The 22,467-nt window shown below is 37.2% G+C and overlaps 1 protein-coding gene across 1 annotated transcript; it reads left to right on the forward strand.

Moving 5' to 3' along the window:
* Positions 1 to 12,655: 12,655 nt before the first annotated feature.
* Positions 12,656 to 21,465, forward strand: fads2 (fatty acid desaturase 2). The gene is made up of 13 exons (XM_027027273.2): positions 12,656 to 12,764; positions 13,700 to 13,935; positions 14,113 to 14,223; positions 16,667 to 16,864; positions 18,692 to 18,793; positions 18,984 to 19,109; positions 19,339 to 19,399; positions 19,563 to 19,639; positions 19,753 to 19,850; positions 19,986 to 20,082; positions 20,333 to 20,412; positions 20,569 to 20,694; positions 20,915 to 21,465. The coding sequence occupies exons 2-13, from the start codon at positions 13,726 to 13,728 to the stop codon at positions 20,964 to 20,966; spliced, it is 1,338 nt and encodes a 445-aa protein (XP_026883074.2). The 5' UTR covers positions 12,656 to 12,764; positions 13,700 to 13,725; the 3' UTR covers positions 20,967 to 21,465.
* Positions 21,466 to 22,467: the final 1,002 nt, after the last annotated feature.

The raw sequence follows: 22,467 nt of genomic DNA on the forward strand, positions 1-22,467 counted from the left end.
TTTGACCATTTGGAGAAACTGCATGCAAGGTTTTGTGATTACTTTCCAGAAGAGGAGAACATGCTAGATAAGGGAGTCATTCTGGGTTGACATGGAAACCATGCCATCTGAGGAAGAAACTCAACTGGTTATCAGATGATTGTGTCTTCAAAATACGTTCACAGAGTTGAGTCTCCCTCAGTTCTGCTGCTGCATTGCAGGCAAGCATTCTGCTCTGGCTAACCTCATCAACACATATATGTGAGGCTGACTCCTCTACTCTTACCCAGCTAAAGAGCAGAAGCAGAAACATACTGTTTGAGCATAACATCCAGATAGCACTGTCATCAGTTACCCCATATTTTCACATACTTAAAAAGAGGCAGTCATAGGTTTCACATTAACAAGAAAAGACAGGCAAAAAGGTAACAAAAGAAAAAGAAAGATAAAGATTTTCAACAAAACTAAATACCAAATGCACATCAGTCGTGACACTGACATTACCTCTGCCAGCCAAGCCCCACTAACTGCTCTTTAAATGCCAAACTGTTTTTCAGACTAAACCACTCCCAGGTAAATTCCTCCTCTGCACATTTAAATATTTCAATAATTTAAAATATCTTATTATTATTAGAGTAGACATTGTAATACACACTATAACCCCAAAATAACAATCGACACTCTCCCATCCAGCAATACACTACAGAATTCCTCATATGGTGGGAAAATAGAAACTACAAATCCCATTAACCCCTTGTGGTCAGGTCCTTTAACTCTGCTGCCTGCATGACAAGAAAACAGGCAAGTAAATCAATACACATTTATATAGACCCCTTGAAAATCTGGTGTCTTGACTTTTAAACACTTTCAAAATATGTGTAGGCCTACTTATGTTAATGCTAGGGCTTAGTACATCTTTTGCTGATCTGCACAGTCAAACTGGACAATGTACTGGATTTTCAAATGTCATATGGGCCTGCTTCACTGCATTTCAAATAGACTTTGGAGAATGTGCAACATCTAGTGGTGAGAAACACGATTACTCCAGTTATTCCTCAACAACCTCTCTGTCTGTCTGTCTGGCTATCTGGAAATAACTGTATCTTTTATGACTAATAAAACTGTGATCTAGCCACCTTTTATTTTATAATCAAGTCACTCAATCTGTGTGTATTAACCACTGTAATACTTTGATAATAGTGATCCTGGAATATAATGCAATCATACAATCCGTTACCATTTTGAGTGTAATTTGAGTGTAATTCAAATATTCACAACAAAATATGGACAAAATTATACATGTTCTCCATTCACCACTGCAAAAATTAATGTAACAATAGCACATACAATTGTCAATAAGGATCGAAGCAGTGTAAAATGAAATTTGTACATTTTGCACTAATGTGATTGCTAATGACTGCAGGAGACAATATTCTGAGAGCTTTTTGAAATCATAAAGTTATCTAAACACCATAATGTCTTGAGGCTTAATGAGATAAAAAGGAATCTCATAAAAATTCTGGGTTTCTACAGACTCTTTCTGCAACTGTAAAAGTACAAAGAACATCCTTGTTCTGTTGACCTAAACATGACCTAAACTTTAGAACTAAGGGTTATAGATTAATTATCTTATAACAGTCAGTACAGAAATAAAACACACCCTCTCTCACTACTCTCACATGGGAACATTGATGATGCTAATGTGGGTATTCTTGTACAAAATATGCTGCTTTTTTAACTTCTGTATCCTTAGCTTTTGATTTGCCACTGAAATTTAGGTTTAGTTCTTCAATAGTCACTCTGAACAAAGGAACTGAAACACTGAAAATAGCAACTCTGATTATACCTGTATTGAAGATTGTCAAGAAATAAGGGACATTTGGTTTGCACTGCTGTCTCAATTTTGAAAGTCTTACTTTATAAGATGGTAAAGCTGACCAAAAAATAATGTCAAACCAGCTAAAGCATTTTCCACCAGTTAACAAAGAAAAATGAGAATAAAGTAATCTAAGCTGTAGTTAGCATGACTTCAGGTTTTTACAAGTGCTAATGGGGACTATTCTACTTTAGATAACTATATATAGAATCAATCCACAGAGCAAGCAGAGATGCAACCACTGTACACTGCGGTCTCCTTAAAACCAATAGTCTGTGTTTATTGATGACATCATATCAGTCACACTCTCTTACCACTCTGACCTAACCAATGAAGCACAATTAGAGCACCAATCAATTTTCATTTATTTGAATGTTCAGTGGTGATATGAACAGCAATAAGAGGCCAGAATAAAATGGCTGGAATGCAAATATAGGATATGAATCTTTTTTTCTATGTGTTTAACTGGTGATAACTTGTCTTATTCTCTGAAAAGTTGTGAAGTGCATGCCCCCCATGGAATCAGTGCACAAAGGGCATTACCATATGCACTTGTGGGAAGATATGGGTCATGATTACTTTAAATGATTAAATAAATCATATATTTAAAGCAAGTGTTCTTTAAAGTACATGTTTATTCTTCTAGTTTTATTTATTTTTTTAATCATTCCAAGTCATGTTTTTGAAAATCTTTTTTCTATGTTGTGCTACATTTGTAGCCTGATGGAATGAAAGTCATTAATTATGCCTAAATGGAATACATTCAGCAGAAGTACAGTTTTGAAGGAAAGAAAGTTCAATGTTAATGTCTCATGGTAGATCTTTGGCTAAGGCCTGGAAAACGTGGGCTGCAGATGATCTACAGTCTGCAAGGTAAAGACTAGTTCTGTGTGAGTGGAGTGGTAACAGGGCCAGTGGTTGTAGGTTTGAACCTCTTAGAAGCCTAGTTCATTTATTAATTAGCTTATTCATTAATTTATATAGGGTGTAAGTCAATTCAGAACAAGGTGTCATTTACAGTATGGCCTTTGGGAAAAACGGTTACGAGGTAGGCTAAAATATACTGTATGTCTGTATCAAACTGAAAGTCATGCCAACCATTTAGTATTAGCAGATACAGTGTAAATCTAATGATGTCTAAAATGTTTACATGTAATATATTATAAAGGTATAGTGGTATAATAATGATAAATGTTTAAAAACGTTACATTGCACTAAATTACTAAATGGATATATTAAAACTAGTCTGCGACATAATTTGCATGTACATTAATGTTAATGCTCAACATCATGATAAAATCTGATGATAAAAGAGGATGTTAATAATTGGCTTGATTTATTTTACTGAAATCTTCTTTTCTGAACATACTGTCAGAAAAATGGCAGAATAAATAAAACAAGAAAATACTTTCACTTGACAGTTCCAACATAACCAACATAACCAACATAACCAATTACAGACTGGAATCACATCTCTTTTTCCTCTCAAAAGTTCTTGAAAGAGCAGTTTACAATCGGTTATCTCTTTTCCTCACCCAGAAGCATGGAAATTGTTCCAGTCATAGCTGGCGGGATGGTAACATGGAGAGGATCCACATCAAATCTATATAGACTCTCCACCAGTGTCCCCTAGGGCTCAGTGTTAGGCCCTTTTCTGTTATCTTTGTATACTCATTCTCTTGTTGATATAATATGTTCTCATGTCTTCAGACCTCTATAACCTGTCCAGAATGCTGCAACAGCATGACTAGTCTTCCGAAGTTCACATGCTATTCCTCTGCTGCGTTCCCTTCATTGGCTTACAGTAGCTGTCTACATCAGATTTAAAACATTGATGCTCACCTACAAAGACAAAAATGGACCAGCCCCTCCATAAATTATGTCAAAGCCCAATACCTTGAGTACCCTATACTACAGCTCAGCTTGAAACACCATGCTCCAAGTCTCATGGAAGAGAAGCATCAACACCGTTCTCTGTCCTGGCTCCCAGATGGTGGAATGAACTTCCACTGGCTGTCTGGATAGCAGAGTCCCTTCAAACGCAGATTGTAGACTTATCTATTTGTAGAATATTTAGAGTGACCTTTGATCCTGCACCTGTTGGCTAACTGAAATTCTAGCATGTATAGTTTAATAATGTTTGTTATTGAACTTGTCTGAGTTAGACCTTATACATGTTTTGCTCTTCTAGGTATCAGTACTGATCCCTGTATTTCAACGGTATTTTAGTCCAATGATATCTTGAACTCTAACTTACTGTCCTAGCTAGAATACAGTAAATGACAAAGCACTTTTGTAAGTCACTCTGGATAAGTGTCTGCCAAATGCCAAAAATGTAAAATGTAAATGTAAAATGTATTTTATCCCACCATGTTAGATTAAGCAAATGCTCATAAGTTCACCAAATAGCCACAATTGACGTACATAAGCTGTTATGTTTGTTCAAGAACACACATTCATGAGAATGGTGCATTTGCATTACAGGGAAGCGAATTGCTTGCTTCTCCATCTGCTAGGCGATTTGTGGATGTGTCACTAAAAACACAGCAAGTTTATTATTCATAACAAGTGTGTACAGAGTTGTAGGAAAGTCCTGTGTATTTATATTTGTACAAAGTGAAAGGTACAGGATAACCTTGACATAGCAATGATAATCTTCTCCTCCATATTGTCACAACACTGATTTCAGCTTGTTGCCTGGCTAGGCATGACATATGATGAAATGCTTACCATGCAGCACTTTGAGACAGAAAAAGAGCAGCATTTATCATTCAGACATTATTCTACCTAAACACTCAAGTGCCTGCATTATGACATATGAACTCGTCCATGCCCAGACTGGTTTTATCTCTCTCTCTGGAGAACATTAGACTTACTGCATCATCGGCAAGTTGTTTGTATGGGTGAGGGTGGGTGGGTGTGTGTGAGAGAGAGAGGAGAGATTCCCCTTAGAGCTCAGGGTATAGTGTGCCAGGGATGCTCCCACCCTCCCTACTGCATAGAGCGGTTAGAGTTGGGTCACCTGTACACTCACACTGTGGAGCTCAAAGAGCTGCCTTAAAGGAACACCTATGAATCCCTCAATCACATAATACCCCTGCTACCATCAGTGCATTTCTAAGGAGTTCTGGGAACTACCTTCTGATACTCGCTAAAAAGCAGATTAAAAAACTCTCAAAGCTGATGGTAAAAGTGGTAGCAGTCTCCTACTCGCAGCGATTTATTAGAACCTTAATAGCTGGATAATTTCATGTGAAGATGTTTCGCCTGTTCCTTGTTTTCACACACACAGTCCAAATCAGGCAACTCCCATTCTTTATTGCTTAATGATAACATGCATTTGAGGCCACCAGAGAATGTCTGAGGGGGTAGACAGCAGTTTAATTTTTGTACACTTTTGCAAGGGTGAATATTTAATTGCCCTGCCTTTTTTACATATTGATCTTCAAAGTTTCCACCTTTATATCCAAATCAGTCATTGTTTACCATTATGCAGATTGATATTTAATACTTATACCAGTTAGTTTGGTAGTATAATATTCAAATGAGATTCTTCTTAAAAAAAAAAAAAAGAAAAAAAAAAAGATCTCACTATGCCCACCTACTATTACATTGTTTCTTGTATCATTTGGTACTTTGTTGCTAAAACAATGCACTTTGCCCCTGCTCAGTGGCCTTGACATTCTCTGCATCATGTCCTAAAATACCCATAGAAACATTATAAATCTTCATGCTTCCAAACACCCATTTACACCACTCTACACCTGGTACAGAGACCCTGAAAGGTCATTATACTGAGATCACAGATCACCTTATGAGAATACAGAATGATATTTGGCTTACTACTTTAACATTATTTTACCTAAAACATTCTATTACCTCGCAGCCACAAAATTATTTTAGCTTTGTTGGAAGTACAAATGTATGAAATTCCATTTAAATATTTGTATGTACACGAGTCATCTATCATAAATGTTAAAACGGCATCTAGCCGAATGTAATGCACTTTATCCAGATGTAATGCCCAGTCCAGGTTCACAGGTCAAGCAGCTGTCGTGCCTAAATTCCCAATTAGTATAAATCCAAATAGCAAATAAAGATGCAGACTCCCATTCTTTATTGCAGTAGTAGTCAATGATAACATGCATTTGAGGCCTCCAGTTTTGTACACTTTTCCAAGGATGATTATTTAATTGCCCTGCTTTTTTGTACATATTGATCTATGAGTTTCCACCATTATATACAAGTCATGTATTATATCCAAGTCATGTACCATTATGTAGAATAATAATCAATACTTATACCAACTATTGTTTGGTAGCATTATATTCAAATTAGTCATGTCAAGCCAAATTTATTTATATAGCACTTTTTACAACAGTTGTCACAAAGCTTTACAAATGTCCAAGTCCAAGGCCCAGTGATTAAGCCAAGGGTGACAGTGGCAAGGAAAAACTCCCTAGAGCATGAGGAAGACTCAAAGGGGGGGGGGGGGGGGGGCAATTCTCCTCTGGCCGACAACGGACACTACAGTAGTAACAATGTAAACAATAAGGAGCAGAATAAATAGTGAAAGAGAAAAACTAATAAATAGTAATAATGTAAAATGTACTAATATAATGTAAAAATATGCAATCAATGTTTACTCAGGTTTTCTAGAAGTCCTAGTCTGGTCTGGATGGTATGCGTCCTGCATGAGAACGTCCATCAAGAGCAAAGGAGAAGTAGTTGACTTGGGTGGAGCTGTGGTGGGCTATAGGAGGGGCCATCAAGAGGTGGTGGGAGTAGCCATGGCAGCTGAGACGAGTTGAGGCTTAGTAACATCGTGACATCAGGGGTAGGTGTACCTTGGCAGAAAGAGAGAATAGATTATTAGGCATGTCCAGGTACAAGCATGTGTAAATTAGGGAACTATAATGTGCAAAGATGAACTCTGGCAGATCTAGCTATGGCAGCACAGCTAAAAGGAAAGAGCCAGAAGGAAACACAGGCATGAGGGCACCCTGGAACATCAGCACTCCGCCGCTCTCAGTCAACAAACTTGAGTGACAAAACAGAGGTGAAGTGACAGCATCATGACATCCAAGTTTACCATAACTCTCAATGGCCTCAATGCCATGGACCCCCAGATCTACACCTAAGATTGGAAGTAGTTAACAAAATGCCTGACTGTACAGATAGGTTTTCAGCCTAGCATTAAATACTGAGACTTTGTCTCAGTCGTGAACATTTACAGGAAGGTTATTCCATAGTGTGGAAGCTTTATAGGAAAAGGCTCTACCCCTGCGGTAGATTTTCTTATTCTTGGTACTAATAAAGGGCCCGCACCTTCTGAGCTAAGCAGACGTGGTGGGCTGTAATGCACTAGGAGTTCTCTAAGGTACTGTGGGGCAAGGCCATTCAGTGCTTTGAAGTTCATTAGAAGTATTTTATAATCAATACAAAAGTTTACTGGGAGCCAGTGTAACGTAGCTAAGATCGGAGTAATGTGATCAAAAACTCAAGGTGCTGCATTTTGAACTAGTTGGAGCTGGTTTATGCACTTAGTGGTACAGCCAGATAGTAAAGCATTAAAGTAGAGCAATCTTGAAGTGATAAATGCATGGACTAGCTTTACTGCATCAGGTGAGGAGAGTATGTTCCTAATCTTTGCAATGTTCCTGAGGTGGAGAAAGGCAGTCCTATAAATATTATTTACATGAGCTTTGAACGAGAGATTGGGATCCATAATCACTTGAAGATCTTTAACTGTTAGAGAAGATGTGATTGGAAGACCATTGAGGTTCACTGAGTAATTAGAGAGCAAGGACCTAGCTGTCTGTGGGCCTAATAGAAGAACCTCTGTTTTGTCAGGATTAAGTGAGAGAAGGTTTCTCAACATCCATTGTCTGACATCCTTTATGCATTCCTCAGTAATACTAAAATAAGATTATTCTCTTAAAAAAAAAAAAAAAAAAAAAAATCACTCTGCTCATCAACTATTGATAACATTGTTTCCTGCACCATTTGGTACTTGTTGCTAAAACAATCTGCTTTGCTACTGCTCAGTTGCCTTGACGTTATCTGCACCATGTCCTAAGATAGCCATAGAAACATTATAAATCTTCATGCTTCCAAACACACATTTACACCACTCTACACCTGGTACAGAGACCCTTAAAGGTCATTATACTGAGATCACAGATCACCTTATGAGAATACAGAATGATATTTGGCTTACTACTTTAACATTATTTTACCTAAAACATTCTATTACCTCGCAGCCACAAAATTATTTTAGCTTTATTGGAAGTACAAATGTATGAAATTCCATTTAAATATTTGTATGTACACGAGCCATCTATCATAAATGTTAAAACGGCATCTAGCTGAATGTAATGCATTTTATCCAGATGTAATGCCCAGTCCAGGTTCACAGGTCAAGCAGCTGTCGTGCCTAAATTCCCAATTAGTATAAATCCAAATAGCAAATAAAGATGCAGACTCCCATTCTTTATTGCAGTAGTAGTCAATGATAACATGCATTTGAGGCCTCCAGTTTTGTACACTTTTCCAAGGATGATTATTTAATTGCCCTGCTTTTTTGTACATATTGATCTATGAATTTCCACCATTATATACAAGTCATGTATTATATCCAAGTCATGTACCATTATGTGGAATAATAATCAATACTTATACCAACTATTGTTTGGTAGCATTATATTCAAATTAGTCATGTCAAGCCAAATTTATTTATATAGCACTTTTTACAACAGTTGTCACAAAGCAGCTTTACAAATGTCCAATTCCAAGGCCCAGTGATTAAGCCAAGGGTGACAGTGGCAAGGAAAAACTCCCTAGAGCATGAGGAAGACTCAAAGGGGGGGGGGGGGGGGGGGGGGGGGGGGGGGCAGGCAATTCTCCTCTGGCCGACAACGGACACTACAGTAGTAACAATGTAAACAATAAGGAGCAGAATAAATAGTGAAAGAGAAAAACTAATAAATAGTAATAATGTAAAATGTACTAATATAATGTAAAAATATGCAATCAATGTTTACTCAGGTTTTCTAGAAGTCCTAGTCTGGTCTGGATGGTATGCGTCCTGCATGAGAACGTCCATCAAGAGCAAAGGAGAAGTAGTTGACTGGGGTGGAGCTGTGGTGGGCTATAGGAGGGGCCATCAAGAGGTGGTGGGAGTAGCCATGGCAGCTGAGACGAGTTGAGGCTTAGTAACATCGTGACATCAGGGGTAGGTGTACCTTGGCAGAAAGAGAGAATAGATTATTAGGCATGTCCAGGTACAAGCATGTGTAAATTAGGGAACTATAATGTGCAAAGATGAACTCTGGCAGATCTAGCTATGGCAGCACAGCTAAAAGGAAAGAACCAGAAGGAAACACAGGCATGAGGGCACCCTGGAACATCAGCACTCCGCCGCTCTCAGTCAACAAACTTGAGTGACAAAACAGAGGTGAAGTGACAGCATCATGACATCCAAGTTTACCATAACTCTCAATGGCCTCAATGCCATGGACCCCCAGATCTACACCTAAGATTGGAAGTAGTTAATAAAATGCCTGACTGTACAGATAGGTTTTCAGCCTAGCATTAAATACTGAGACTTTGTCTCAGTCATGAACATTTACAGGAAGGTTATTCCATAGTGTGGAAGCTTTATAGGAAAAGGCTCTACCCCTGCGGTAGATTTTCTTATTCTTGGTACTAATAAAGGGCCCGCACCTTCTGAGCTAAGCAGACGTGGTGGGTCGTAATGCACTAGGAGTTCTCTAAGGTACTGTGGGGCAAGGCCATTCAGTGCTTTGAAGGTCATTAGAAGTATTTTATAATCAATACAAAAGTTTACTGGGAGCCAGTGTAACGTAGCTAAGATAGGAGTAATGTGATCAAAAACCCAAGGTGCTGCATTTCAAGTTCGGTTTATTCGTCACATACATAGTCATACACAGTATAACACGCAGTGAAATGGTATAACACGCATTTTGAACTAGTTGGAGCTGGTTTATGCACTTAGTGGTACAGCCAGATAGTAAAGCATTAAAGTAGTGCAATCTTGAAGTGATAAATGCATGGACTAGCTTTACTGCATCAGGTGAGGAGAGTATGTTCCTAATCTTTGCAATGTTCCTGAGGTGGAGAAAGGCAGTCCTATAAATATTATTTACATGAGCTTTGAACGAGAGATTGGGATCCATAATCACTTGAAGATCTTTAACTGTTAGAGAAGATATGTTTGGAAGACCATTGAGGTTCACTGAGTAATTAGAGAGCAAGGACCTAGCTGTCTGTGGGCCTAATAGAAGAACCTCTGTTTTGTCAGGATTAAGTGAGAGAAAGTTTCTCAACATCCATTGTCTGACATCCTTTATGCATTCCTCAATAATACTAAAATGAGATTATTCTCTTTAAAAAAAAAAAAAAAAAAAAATCTCACTTTGCTCACCAACTATTGATAACATTGTTTCCTGTACCATTTGGTACTTGTTGCTAAAACAATCTGCTTTGCTACTGCTCAGTGGCCTTGACGTTGTCTGCACCATGTCCTAAGATAGCCATAGAAACATTATAAATCTTCATGCTTTCAAACACACTTTTTCTCTACACCAGGTACAGAGACCCTGAAAGTTAATTATACTGAGATCACAGATCGCCTTATGAAAATAGAGGATGATATTTGGCTTACTACTTTAAAGTTCTTTTACCTGAAACATTCTACCTCACAGCCACAAAGTGTTATCAGGCTAAACTGTAGCTTGAGCACAGTAAAATAAAGCATATGAGGCTTATCATTTCATAATCACCAAATGGTTAGCAAATATTTTACTCTTAAATATTAGAATACAATTATTTCAAGCACCAAGTAGTGTCGTTTTTAAATCACAAATTATTTTAAACAAAATTATTTTAGTTTTATTAATATTTTTTATGACTAATCAAACCATTTAATTTGACAATATTGATTTTAGACCTTGGTAAACATTAGATATGAACCATCTTTAAAAAATAGCCAATTACATATATTGTCAACTTTGTGAACTCCACAAAGCCATAGAAGCATAATCTTACCAATTTAAAAGGTTAAAGTTGTTGAATAAGTTTGATGGCATGACCCATCCAAGTGCTTGATATCCCATGGCTGCTCACAGTCACATAGCATAGCATAGTTCCTTACATATACATTTATGGTATTAACAGTGACTTACAAGTGACTTAGTCTAGAAAAACATCTTTAGTTAGTATAAAATACCCATAAAATGAGTTCCAGCTAATTCATTTCAAACGTTAGCACTGAAATGTAGGATGAGACATGCAATGCAATATAATATGGTACTAAACAACAACAACAACAACAACAACAACAACAACAAAACTACACAATCTGAGTGCAATTATAAGACAGTTCAAATGCAAAAATAGGAAGAGTACATGATTAAGTTACATTAGGTTCCTTTATCCCTGCTCAAACAGACATGATTCAGCTGGGTGTGTTAGAGCAGGAAAATCACCAAACTGTGCAGGATTCCAGCCCCCAGGCTTGAAATCTTCAGGATCTGTTTTGCCTGAGTCATCACATACAGTATATATCATTATGGCCATATATTAACTTCCACAATATCTGATTTCTTTCCTATCACATGCAAGTTCATCACCAAGTCCACTACAACAGCTCATGCCCTTTAGATATGCTGATATGTGTTCCCTTTACAAATGCTTATGCCTACGTCTAGTTCTATATGCTCAGAGAGAGAAGCCTTTAACTCTTCCCCCTGGTCCTTCTCTCCTGTTAACAGACATAGTTGTAATAACTGACCAAAGTACAAAATCAGTACTTTTACCTGTCAGTCTCAAATACTTTTTACATGAATTCTCATATACTTGCTTTAAAGCATCCAACATTATGCATAAACTCTGCGTATTCTCCATTCAATTAACACCATGTCCCAAAAAGACACCTTCATGGCAAAACAAAAGGACAAAGAAAAATTATTGAAAAATGTAATACTGCGCCATATTTTTGTTGTCTGAGATTTCTCTCCACATGAAGTCTTCTGAGTGTCTAGAAAGTTACATATATTGATCTTTATATAGTATGGTCATTTTATAGTTATTTTCTTTTCCTCAGGTCTTAGTTTTTTCCTTGTCATACTGCTAGATATTTTTGATTTTGTTCAACTTTTACATTAAAATTACATTTAATTGCTAAATATGCTTTACTTAGACTTACTTTCATTCATAAGGCCATTTAAAAATAAAACTTGCAATAATGCTTTTGATTATTAATATATATATATATATATATATATATATATATATATATATATATATATATATATATATATATATATATATATATAATATTACAAATATATAATATATTTTGAAGTAATTTAAACAAATTATAGTTACTTGCTAATCTTGCTAAACTAGGCCCTGCTGCATTTTCAGTATTCATTATGTTAATGCACAAGGAAGTGAAATTTAGGCTACTGTGCAAACATACAATTTGGTTTGTTTTGCCCCTGTCCAAAGTTTATTTTATATGACTAAGGCAATAGATGATGCTCATTAAAATCAAAAAGGTCAAAATAACATAAAAGGCGTTATTTAATGAACGCTATCTTTCTGGCGCGCGTGCTTAGGCACACACAAGAAGTCTGCAGATTCGGAAAGGCCAACTAGTGAGGACAGGCGTTGATTGGACGAAAGGCTATTTGGAGTCAAAGCGGATTGGACCAGAGTCGCTCGAATGATCGGTTTGGAGCTCAGGAGAGTACGCGGAATGCTGCCTGTGACTATGAATGAGACGACCAGCGGCTGAGCGAGGGATAACAGGGGCAACGGTCCGTTAGGATACACCTTTTTATCAGGAAGGACTGAGTCCAGTTAAATGTGATTCTCTGAACGGGTGAGTATCCTGCATTTCTGATTGCACGAACGTTTAACTCTCCTTGCATAGACTTGCTGGATATCTAAATGTGCAATTTGTTTTGTAACTTATTGTCACGATGTCTCAAATGCAATATGTATAAGATTGTCAAGAGCATTAAATTGTTTGTGTTTTAATTACAAATCAATTTTGTTCTGCAAATTCGCGTAGTCTGTCTCTGACTTCGTGGCGTTATAATGCATGAAACAGCCGCCTTCAGGTGGAAGGAACTTCAGAGGTTTATGAACACAAAGAACATCATGAACACATCACTTCCACGTAGCATTTGCAGCGGTTGCTTACACGATTTAGCACGTCTTATCATGAGATATAATGCGCTTCATGAATTTAAATGGTAGGCTATATATTTTCTGTAGGTTTATGGCTCATTTTAGTGTAAAAAGAAAACATGATTCTACATGTTAGCACTGTATTGGGAATGCTTCAACAATGACGCTGCCAAATAAGTCTACAATACAAATGTAATGAATAAAAGCCAGGAATTATAGGCTAGGCACATATGGAACAAGCTGGTTGAATCGGCAAATCCTTGCTGCCGACTGAGGAGTCGGGTTTCTGTGTCTTCCAATTGCCTTTCATTAGGCCTATTAATAGGAGCATTATCTGAAAATATATTATTTTTCTCCAGCAGCCTAAATAAACGGCTTTTGTGATAATTAGTTTGAGTAAATTCGAAAACAATTACATTCTCTTTACTTAATACAGAATAGCCTAAACCACAAGGAGCATACAGACTAGTACCTGTGTGGGGTAAAACAAGACAAAAACAAGAAACACAGAATAAGTAGATTATTCCACACAATATCCTAATGGCAGAACACTTGAAATGAGATATTATTTTAAACCGCGTGATGTTGTAGTTATTGCTAGCAACATTACACGCTTTTTAACAGAGTTGACAGCGAAGTGCCATAAGACTATGGGTGGAGGAGGACATCAGACTGACCAGCTGTCGGCAGGAGACCGTGGGCCGTACGCGGTGTACACCTGGGAAGAGGTGCAGAAACACAGCCGCCGTGGCGACCAGTGGGTGGTCGTGGAAAGAAAGGTGTACAACGTTAGCGAGTGGGTTAAGAGACATCCTGGAGGCCGCAGAGTAATCGGCCATTACGCTGGAGAGGATGCTACGGTAACACACCCGAAAACCTGTCTCTTCAGTAGTCAGTTGTTGTTTTAAATGTTATTTGTATGTATAAATATCCTACTGTTATGCTGCCTAGGATGTTAAGACTACACAGTAGCCCATCAACAAAACAATGGCGCTTCTGTCTCTATATAAAATGAACGAAATTGTAACATTCTACAGGAAGCATTTACGGCATTTCATCCTGATCAGCGATTGGTGCGGAAGTTTCTGAAACCTCTACTGGTTGGAGAGTTGGCTCCTTCAGAGTCCAGTGAGGATCACAAGAAAAACGTAAGTTGTGCCAAGAATCTGTCTGTTCCACGAACCAACAAATGTATAAGTTGAGGGGATACACAGTAAGTTCTACACGGGCTACACAAAAATGATAAATGTAACCCCGCTACATTCCCCCCCTATTTATGGTTGTGATCTGATGTGGCATTTTTTTTCATGCAGCAGAACTGCTAAACCATTAACGTTAAAAAAAAAAAAAAGCACTGGAAGTGCAAATAAAACTCAGCAGATGCAATTTACACTAAGTATAAATAACACCATTGCATTATCTACACAAATTTATACAGTATCATTGAAGTATTTACACTACATAGTGTAAATGGCATCTGCAGTTACTGTTTACATTAAATGTAAATGTCAACATCATTCTATTCACACTTAGAGATGACTCAATATTAGTATGCAGTGTTGCTACACTTAGTGTATTAAGTGTAAACAGAATGGTATACACAAAGTGTGCATATATATATATATATATATATATATATATATATATATATATATATATATATATATATATATATATATATATATATATATATATATATATATATATAAAACATGATTTCCAGAACAATATATACAGCATATATAATAATAATGACATTTAAAATAAATTTTAATTGCCCCCACAACATATTAATAAAATCTAGTGCTCAGCATACATGACAACGTCTTCAGGACATCATAGGTGGCTGCCTCTTGTAGCTGGGTATGAGAACACCAAGTGCATACAAGTCATCCAAAGATCAAGTAATGGGTGGCTTTGAAGACCTCTGAGGAATCTACAATCTAAGATAGTCAATATTTGTTTAACATAGCATAATAACATTATTTCATTATTTTGATACCTTCAATGTATCAAAAATAATGTAGAAAATATGAAAAATAAACTAGAGTAGGTGTGTCCAAACTATTGACTGGTACTGTGAATAAGATATTCTTAAGCCCAACTTGACTTATTGAGTCTACAGTTTCATCAGTCTGCTCCTATTCAAGATTCTGGTGCTAAATTTTATATGTGGAAGTCTGAGATTCCATCAGTGTGTAATCGACACATGATTTACTAGGCAGAGTTAGTGCAAATAGCCCTGTGGTTGATGTCATTTTCATTTAGTACAAATAGACACACTGATAGAGTTCAATTAGCCAGGGTACATTAAACAGACTAGTATCCCTCACAATATAGCAATATCAACCACAATGCATGTCAATTCCACATACCCTATTGGTTGTAGAAAGAGCAGCATGTTATTAAATAACTGGAACATACAATATAACCTAATTTTGTATTATAATTTAATATAGCTAACGTTTATTTTAAGGGTGCATAGGCGAAAATGTCACAGAAAACCTTCTAGTAAGTAGGCCTGCTGTATTAAACGTATCTGTAACTGCAGTAATTAATTTGTATTTTTGTACTCTCAAGCTAGAGGGTTTGTCACTGAAGTTCACACAATACCACAACATGCCAGAAAACTTGCAGATGGCAGGTGTGATGTCATCAGTGGTGGAGTGCTGGGAAAGGTCCCTGGAAGTAGTGGCCAGAAGGAACTCACAAATGAGACACAGACCTTTTATTTTGGCATACCGGAGTCCATAGTGTCAATGACAAGTTTTTCCTGCCCCTGAATCTTTGAAAGTTAGAAAGTGTCAGGTATTTCCACCATGCCGTCTTTGTCTCCAATATACAATTTAAACTGATCTAATGACAACAAGAACATCCCGAAGCAAACAAGCAAGCAAAAAAAAAAAAAAGTCAGTGTGATCACTTTTATCCCCATTCACACAAACTAACCAGATGAGAAGGGCTGCATCACCATGGTTGCATCACCATCTCTTTGCTTGCCCCCCTATGGAGTCACTGCCTTTGGAGAACATATCTCACAATTTGTTTCTCAAGCTCATTTCGGAGCCATGAAAGTTCAGACCCATATATGTGAGCACGACAGTTTAGTTAATCTCTGAGGAAAAAGTCTGCTATAGAAACCTAGGGCAGTCCTAAACATAAATAAGCTGCTCACTCAGTCATATTGTGTAGACGTTTTCTCTGCTCAGCCTGTGCTAGCAAATGGATGTCAGGGTTTATAAGGCTGTGAATGCGTGTGACTCCTGTTGGCTACCACGTTTCTTTCATCTGCACAATAACATGTCTGTATGTGCTGCCACCTGCTGCATTTTAGTGGCATTACAGTTTGGCCCAGTTTGTCTGACCCCAGTCTCTTTTCCAGCCTTTCTTGTCACACTCAAAGGTTCCATTCCAGTGCAGATCACAGATCCATGAAACTGGATAAAATAGAGTGTTTTCAATGTTTTGCTCCTGTTTCTCACAATCACACCTTTTTATCTTTAGTATCATTTGCTTCCTTCACAACATAATATCATGTCTTGCATTCTCTCTCTCGCTCACTCACTGTTTCTTACTCTCTTTATGTCTCAGGCTGCTATAGTGGAAGATTTCCGGGCCTTGAAGGAGCAGCTGGAGGCAAAGGGCTTGTTCCGCACTAACCCCCTGTTCTTCGTCCTACACCTGGGTCACGTTTTGCTCTTGGAGGCCCTGTCTTTAGCACTGCTGTGGAACTGGGGCAGTGGCTGGATTAACACAATTCTATGTATTTTATTGCTGGCCACTGCACAGGTAGGAGGCCTTCACTGAAATCTTTAACCCTAAATTAGTGTCAGGGCATTTTCTCTGTTTTTGCATATTTTCTTAAATTTGAAAAAAAAAAAAGGTACTTCCTTAGAACATAATACCTATATGTTTCATATCAAAATGTACAGAGTAATCTCAGCTTTCTTCCTAATGAGGTACAATTTGACCTAGAGCACTGTATCAAGAGATAATATGGCCCTAAATCTGAAAATATGAGGTCAGATTTTAGAAAGTTTTCATGTCTCATGTGAAAACATACCTTTACTCGTGCAAGAATTGTTTTGGTGTTTGAAATAAGTTTACCAAAGTGTTTGGTGGGAAAAGGTAGTGGAAAACATAAATAAAATAGTATAGAAATGTATAATAAATGTCTAAAAATGTCTAAAATGACATTTTGTACAATCTTATTGAGTAAAGTATGGTCTGTCACTCTACTTTCACCAAATCTTAGAGGGACTGAGATAAAATGTGACTGAACAAGGAATTTAAATTACACATCATGGAGCGTAAATATATCAAACTTCATGTGTGCAAGTGAAAAAATGAGCATTACAACAACTATAACCAAAAATAGAAAAGTGTAAACTGTACAAAACAGTATTTAGTATGTCCCCCCCCAAAAAACCCCCCAAATATTCATTTACTAAAGGACTGTCAATTTTGTCTTGTTTCACAAATCAATTTTATGCATTTTGCAGAAGCTGCATTTAGCTAGCCAGCTAATAGCAGACTGTATCGGTGAGCAGTAAGGAGGCAGACGCATGTGCGGAGAAGAGCAAGATTTATTCAGAGCAAATCCAGAATCAGAGTCATAGTCGTAGTCCAGGGTCATAGTACCAATATGGAGAGTCATAGAATATATAATTAACAAAACAAACACACAGAGGCAAAGACTATGGAAAACTCAGGGCTAAGAAACACGAAGGCTAGGATATCACAAAGGCACGGAGTACAAAGAAACATAACCATTACAATAAACATACAGTCAATGAACAGCTGTGACCATGGCACACAACAGGGTTTAAATACATGAACCAAAGGTAGAAACGAGAGACAGGTGCAAGCAATCAAACAAGGGTTGGAGAAAATGAAACTAAGGCATGGAAACAAAACACACAAGACAGGGAAACCACGGAATCTGGAACCTGGGACGGACTAATCATGACACAGAACTCATGCCTAAATGTGACCATAGCTTAATGTCCCTTTATTTAATTTTATAATCACAGCCACCAATGAAGTGGTCACAGGGACTATAATCAGCTTTAATCAGCTGAAATAAGCTTTTATTGTGTTTTTAGAGGACATAGTGTACAATTATAGTGTACATAGTTTTAGAGGTAATAAAATGTTTTAGATAAAAGAAAGTTAAAGTAGTGAGTCAAATATCATCCTGTATTCTCATAAAGTGGTGTAAAGGAATGGTGGAAAGCATGAAGATTTATCATGTTTCTATGGGTATCTTAGGACATGGTGCAGAGAGCATCAAAACCCCTGAACAGGAGCAAAGCAGATTATTCTGGCTTGTTTTAGCAACAATACCAAGTGATACAAGAAACAATGTTATCAATAGTAGGTGGGCAAGATGAAATCTTTAATAAAAACTTTAAAAAGTATCTCATTTAAATATAATAGTACCAAACTCTAACTGGTATAAGTATTGAATATCAATTTGCATAATGGTTATTTATAACTTTAAAGCCAGCTAATTTGAATTTAGGAACAACATGATGATGATGATGATGATGATGTTGATGATGATATTCTTACATGAATAACCTTAGAATTAAACTTTCCATGCCTCTCATGTAGTCTCAGGCAGGCTGGCTGCAGCATGACTTTGGCCACCTGTCAGTCTTCAAAAGCTCCCGTTGGGATCACCTAGTACACAAATTCGTCATTGGACATCTAAAGGTACCAGATTATGATACAGTGATACAGTGATACATTGACAGTACGCTTTTAATCTAATAATGCAAAAAGCTAAATATAAGATTATTTAAAGACAATGAAAAGGTGCAGTAGGCACCTTGTATGGCAGTGTATCAAACTCTCTGCCTGTTCATGTGTATATATCTGTGTGTGTGTGTGTGTGATCATATAGGGGGCCTCTGCAAACTGGTGGAATCATCGTCACTTTCAACATCATGCTAAGCCCAATGTGATTAGTAAGGACCCTGATGTCAATATGCTGAAATTACTGGTGCTGGGGAATGTAGAGCCCGTGGAGGTAAAGTCATTAAATTCATGCAAATATACACTTATTTTATTACCATGATCTATTTCTGTGGGGATACTGATGCTGTAGTTCATAATACTGTCACTGCTCTTTGGTTTCAATAGGTAGTAGTACGTGACGTTCCTTCACATGTAGAAGCTTTACAGCTTTTACACTGCTTGCAAAAGCTTCTGTATGATTTCTGCACAATCATACAGTCCTCCCCTCTTTCCCTTTTCAGTATGGGATAAAAAAATTGAAGCACATGCCCTACAATCATCAGCACAAGTACTTCTTCCTGAGTATGTTATTTATTACTATAACATTACTGATCCATACAAATGCATTAGTGCATTTTTTTAATGAGCTGTATTTCAGTTTTGAAATTAAACCCTCCTCTCTCTTTCTTTCTCTCTCTCTCTCTCTCTCTCTCTCTCTCTCTCTCTCTCTCTCTCTCTCTCTCAGTTGGTCCTCCTCTGCTCATACCAGTGTACTTCAACATACACATTTTGCAGACTATGTACATTCAACGGGACTGGGTGGTAAGTTGCCATGATAGCTCCTTATCTAATAAAGATGTTGTGAAGCATGTATGTGGGACCCTAGTCCTTGGTTGCTTTTTAGTTGTGTGGTTTATTTCTTCTTCTCTGCTGAGGACTTTGCATGGTACCTGACCTACTATGCACGCTACTTCTCATGTTATGTTCCCTACTATGGATTCCTGGGATCAATAGTGCTTCTCACCATTGTGAGGTAAGAATTCTATCATCTTGTTCTTGCACTTTATTTCAGACAATATCACCTCCACTGCTTCCCAATCATAAACATACAAGTAAAACGAAACATTTCACCATATTAATGCATTTGTAATGCATGTGTAATATGCAGATTTTTAGAGAGCCATTGGTTTGTATGGGTGACCCAAATGAACCACATCCCCATGGAGATTGACCATGAGCAACACGATGAGTGGCTCACCATGCAGGTATGTTCTTGGTTCAGTGTCCAGAGTGATGCTTCTTTTGGTTGGGCAGCTTAAGCTTTTGTTCTGCTTCAAAGCCCTGGCAATAACCACAAAGCCGAGATTTTTAAAAGAGCTTCACAGATGGTTTGTGAATGGAGAATTCCTTCTGATCCTATTCTACTGGAATCTATAATCTGTTTTTTTAAACTTCAAAAATGCTGCAAAAAACTTTAAAAAATAGGGCTGACTATTTTTATGATCTTTTCTTTAGTTGAAAGCCACCTGTAATGTTGAGCAGTCATTCTTTAATGACTGGTTCAGTGGCCACCTTAACTTCCAAATCGAGCACCAGTGAGTATAACAGTATTGCTTGTTTTGGGGTTATGTGCATATATATGTGTGCATGTATGTGTGCATGTATGTGTGTGTGTGTGCGTGTGTGTGAGTCTAGACTAATATGCCTATAAACTCCCGTCATCTGCTGTTTTTTTCTTTTTTCCCCACCAGCCTATTCCCCACAATGCCTCGTCATAACTATGTCCATGCAGCCCCTATGGTGCGAGAGCTCTGTGAGAAGCATGGCGTGCAATACCAAGTCAAAGGCCTATGGGAGGCCTGGTGTGACATCGTCAGGTATCCTACCTCCACCTCCATCTGCTGCTTATACCATTTCTAAATGCCCTGGTATATAAATACCCTAATAGATTCTTTCAGAAGATTCTCTATAGCTAGAGATTCCATGGGTAAAAAAAAATTAAATTAAATTAGTTCCACATTGTTTGAGATTGTACAGTAAGAGATCATTGAAGGCTGATGTGGTACTAAGGGCTTTGTGAAACCTGCCTTTTTTCAGGTCTTTGAGGACATCAGGCAAGCTGTGGCTAGACGCCTACCTTCACAAATAACCATCAGCACACCTCTGACTCAGTGAATGTGCACAACAACTTCTATTGTCTTTACTATCCCACAACCCAAAATCCCCTTTTCGGGTTATTTGACCCAACAGTCTTGTTTTGTGACAGTTAGGAATGACCACTGGAAATGAGTACTGGATTCACTTCAAATGTCCATGTCCCCATGGTCCATTGTCAAATTGTCCCAGTGTCATGTATACTGGAATTGTAGTATGAATTATAGTGCTTGGTTTGGACCACATCAGGTAGACATGAATGCTTTTTAAATGCTGGACTTCAAGACTTTCCAACTTTACAGTGCTGTAATATTATTATAACTTTTTCATAGTTTTTCAATACTACTTTTCAAACTTTGTGTTAAACAGTTTTCCTTGATCGTATATATGAATCAAGAGTGTCAGAGTACAATTAGTTGTGGTAGCATTTGGTGTCTTAATATTGGGTTTTGGTAGATTAATAATTAAATTTTAAGACATTTCAGTTTTCTCTATTTGGCAGGGCTGTTTTTTCCACTGCATACACTCCTGTGACTACCCATATTATGACTAATGTGAGAAAGAAATACTTGTAACAGAAAGTACACATCTTACCACTAACTCTAACTTTCAGCTACAACTGTCAGTGTAACACTGGCATTAAAACCTCATGGACATTTTGCAAATAAAACCAGGCGCTAAGAGCAAAAACCAACTCCTCAGAACAGAGAAAGAAACCTATTCCATGTGTGATAAATGTGTGAGCGTAATTTATTATGTTCTCGCATCATTCTTTCATGACAAAAATCAGCACTTGAACATGCATCTTAGAGCAAGCATAGGGGCAGTATATACATAAGTACTCTTGTATTATTTTAAACAAGATCGAAGTGGAACAAATTGATGTGTAACACAAGTCACATATACCACGTACAATTATTGTGCTATTCCATTAGAAAATATTAATTCCAGGCATAAATATTGATCAGTTCTGTTTGCCACTGCTGTAAATTATTCCCTTTCTCTCAGACACAGGTTTTGTACAGAGGTGCATATTGTAAAGCTTATATTCTCAGCATAACACAACAGGCGTATAGAAACAATTTATATAGAGTAATTAAAATAAAGCCTTTTCTAAACAATAAATAAATAAATCAACATACATATATATATATATATATATATATATATATATATATATATATATATATATATATATATATATATATATTTTATAAATATAAATATAGATATAGAGAAGCAGAGAATCACCTGGTAAGAGCTGTGGGCATCGTATGTGAGTCGCATTATATTTTTGCTTGAAGCAACTTACAACATCTTTGCAAGTCTGCAAAACCTTGGACGGTGGGTAGGTGGAGATCCTGAAGCATATTTTATCAGTAGATCCTGAAGCATATTTTATCAGTATGTAATTTAGTTTGTCGCAGGGATTATATCGCATGGAGACAATCGGGTGCTTAGCTCATTAACATGTTTATTTGATAAGTAAACTCCTT

Source organism: Electrophorus electricus, chromosome 2, assembly GCF_013358815.1.
Source record: "Electrophorus electricus isolate fEleEle1 chromosome 2, fEleEle1.pri, whole genome shotgun sequence".
Classification (NCBI taxonomy): domain Eukaryota; kingdom Metazoa; phylum Chordata; class Actinopteri; order Gymnotiformes; family Gymnotidae; genus Electrophorus; species Electrophorus electricus.

What these genes read in the sequence shown, in the direction of transcription:
- fads2 (XM_027027273.2), top strand. Translation starts at nt 13,726, where the DNA reads ATGGGTGGAGGAGGACATCAGACTGACCAGCTGTCGGCAGGAGACCGT. An exon ending in TCGTCATTGGACATCTAAAG is followed by an intron (nt 18,794 to 18,983) that starts GTACCAGATTAT and finishes GTGATCATATAG; the next exon opens with GGGGCCTCTGCAAACTGGTG. An exon ending in ATGAGTGGCTCACCATGCAG is followed by an intron (nt 20,083 to 20,332) that starts GTATGTTCTTGG and finishes TCTTTTCTTTAG; the next exon opens with TTGAAAGCCACCTGTAATGT.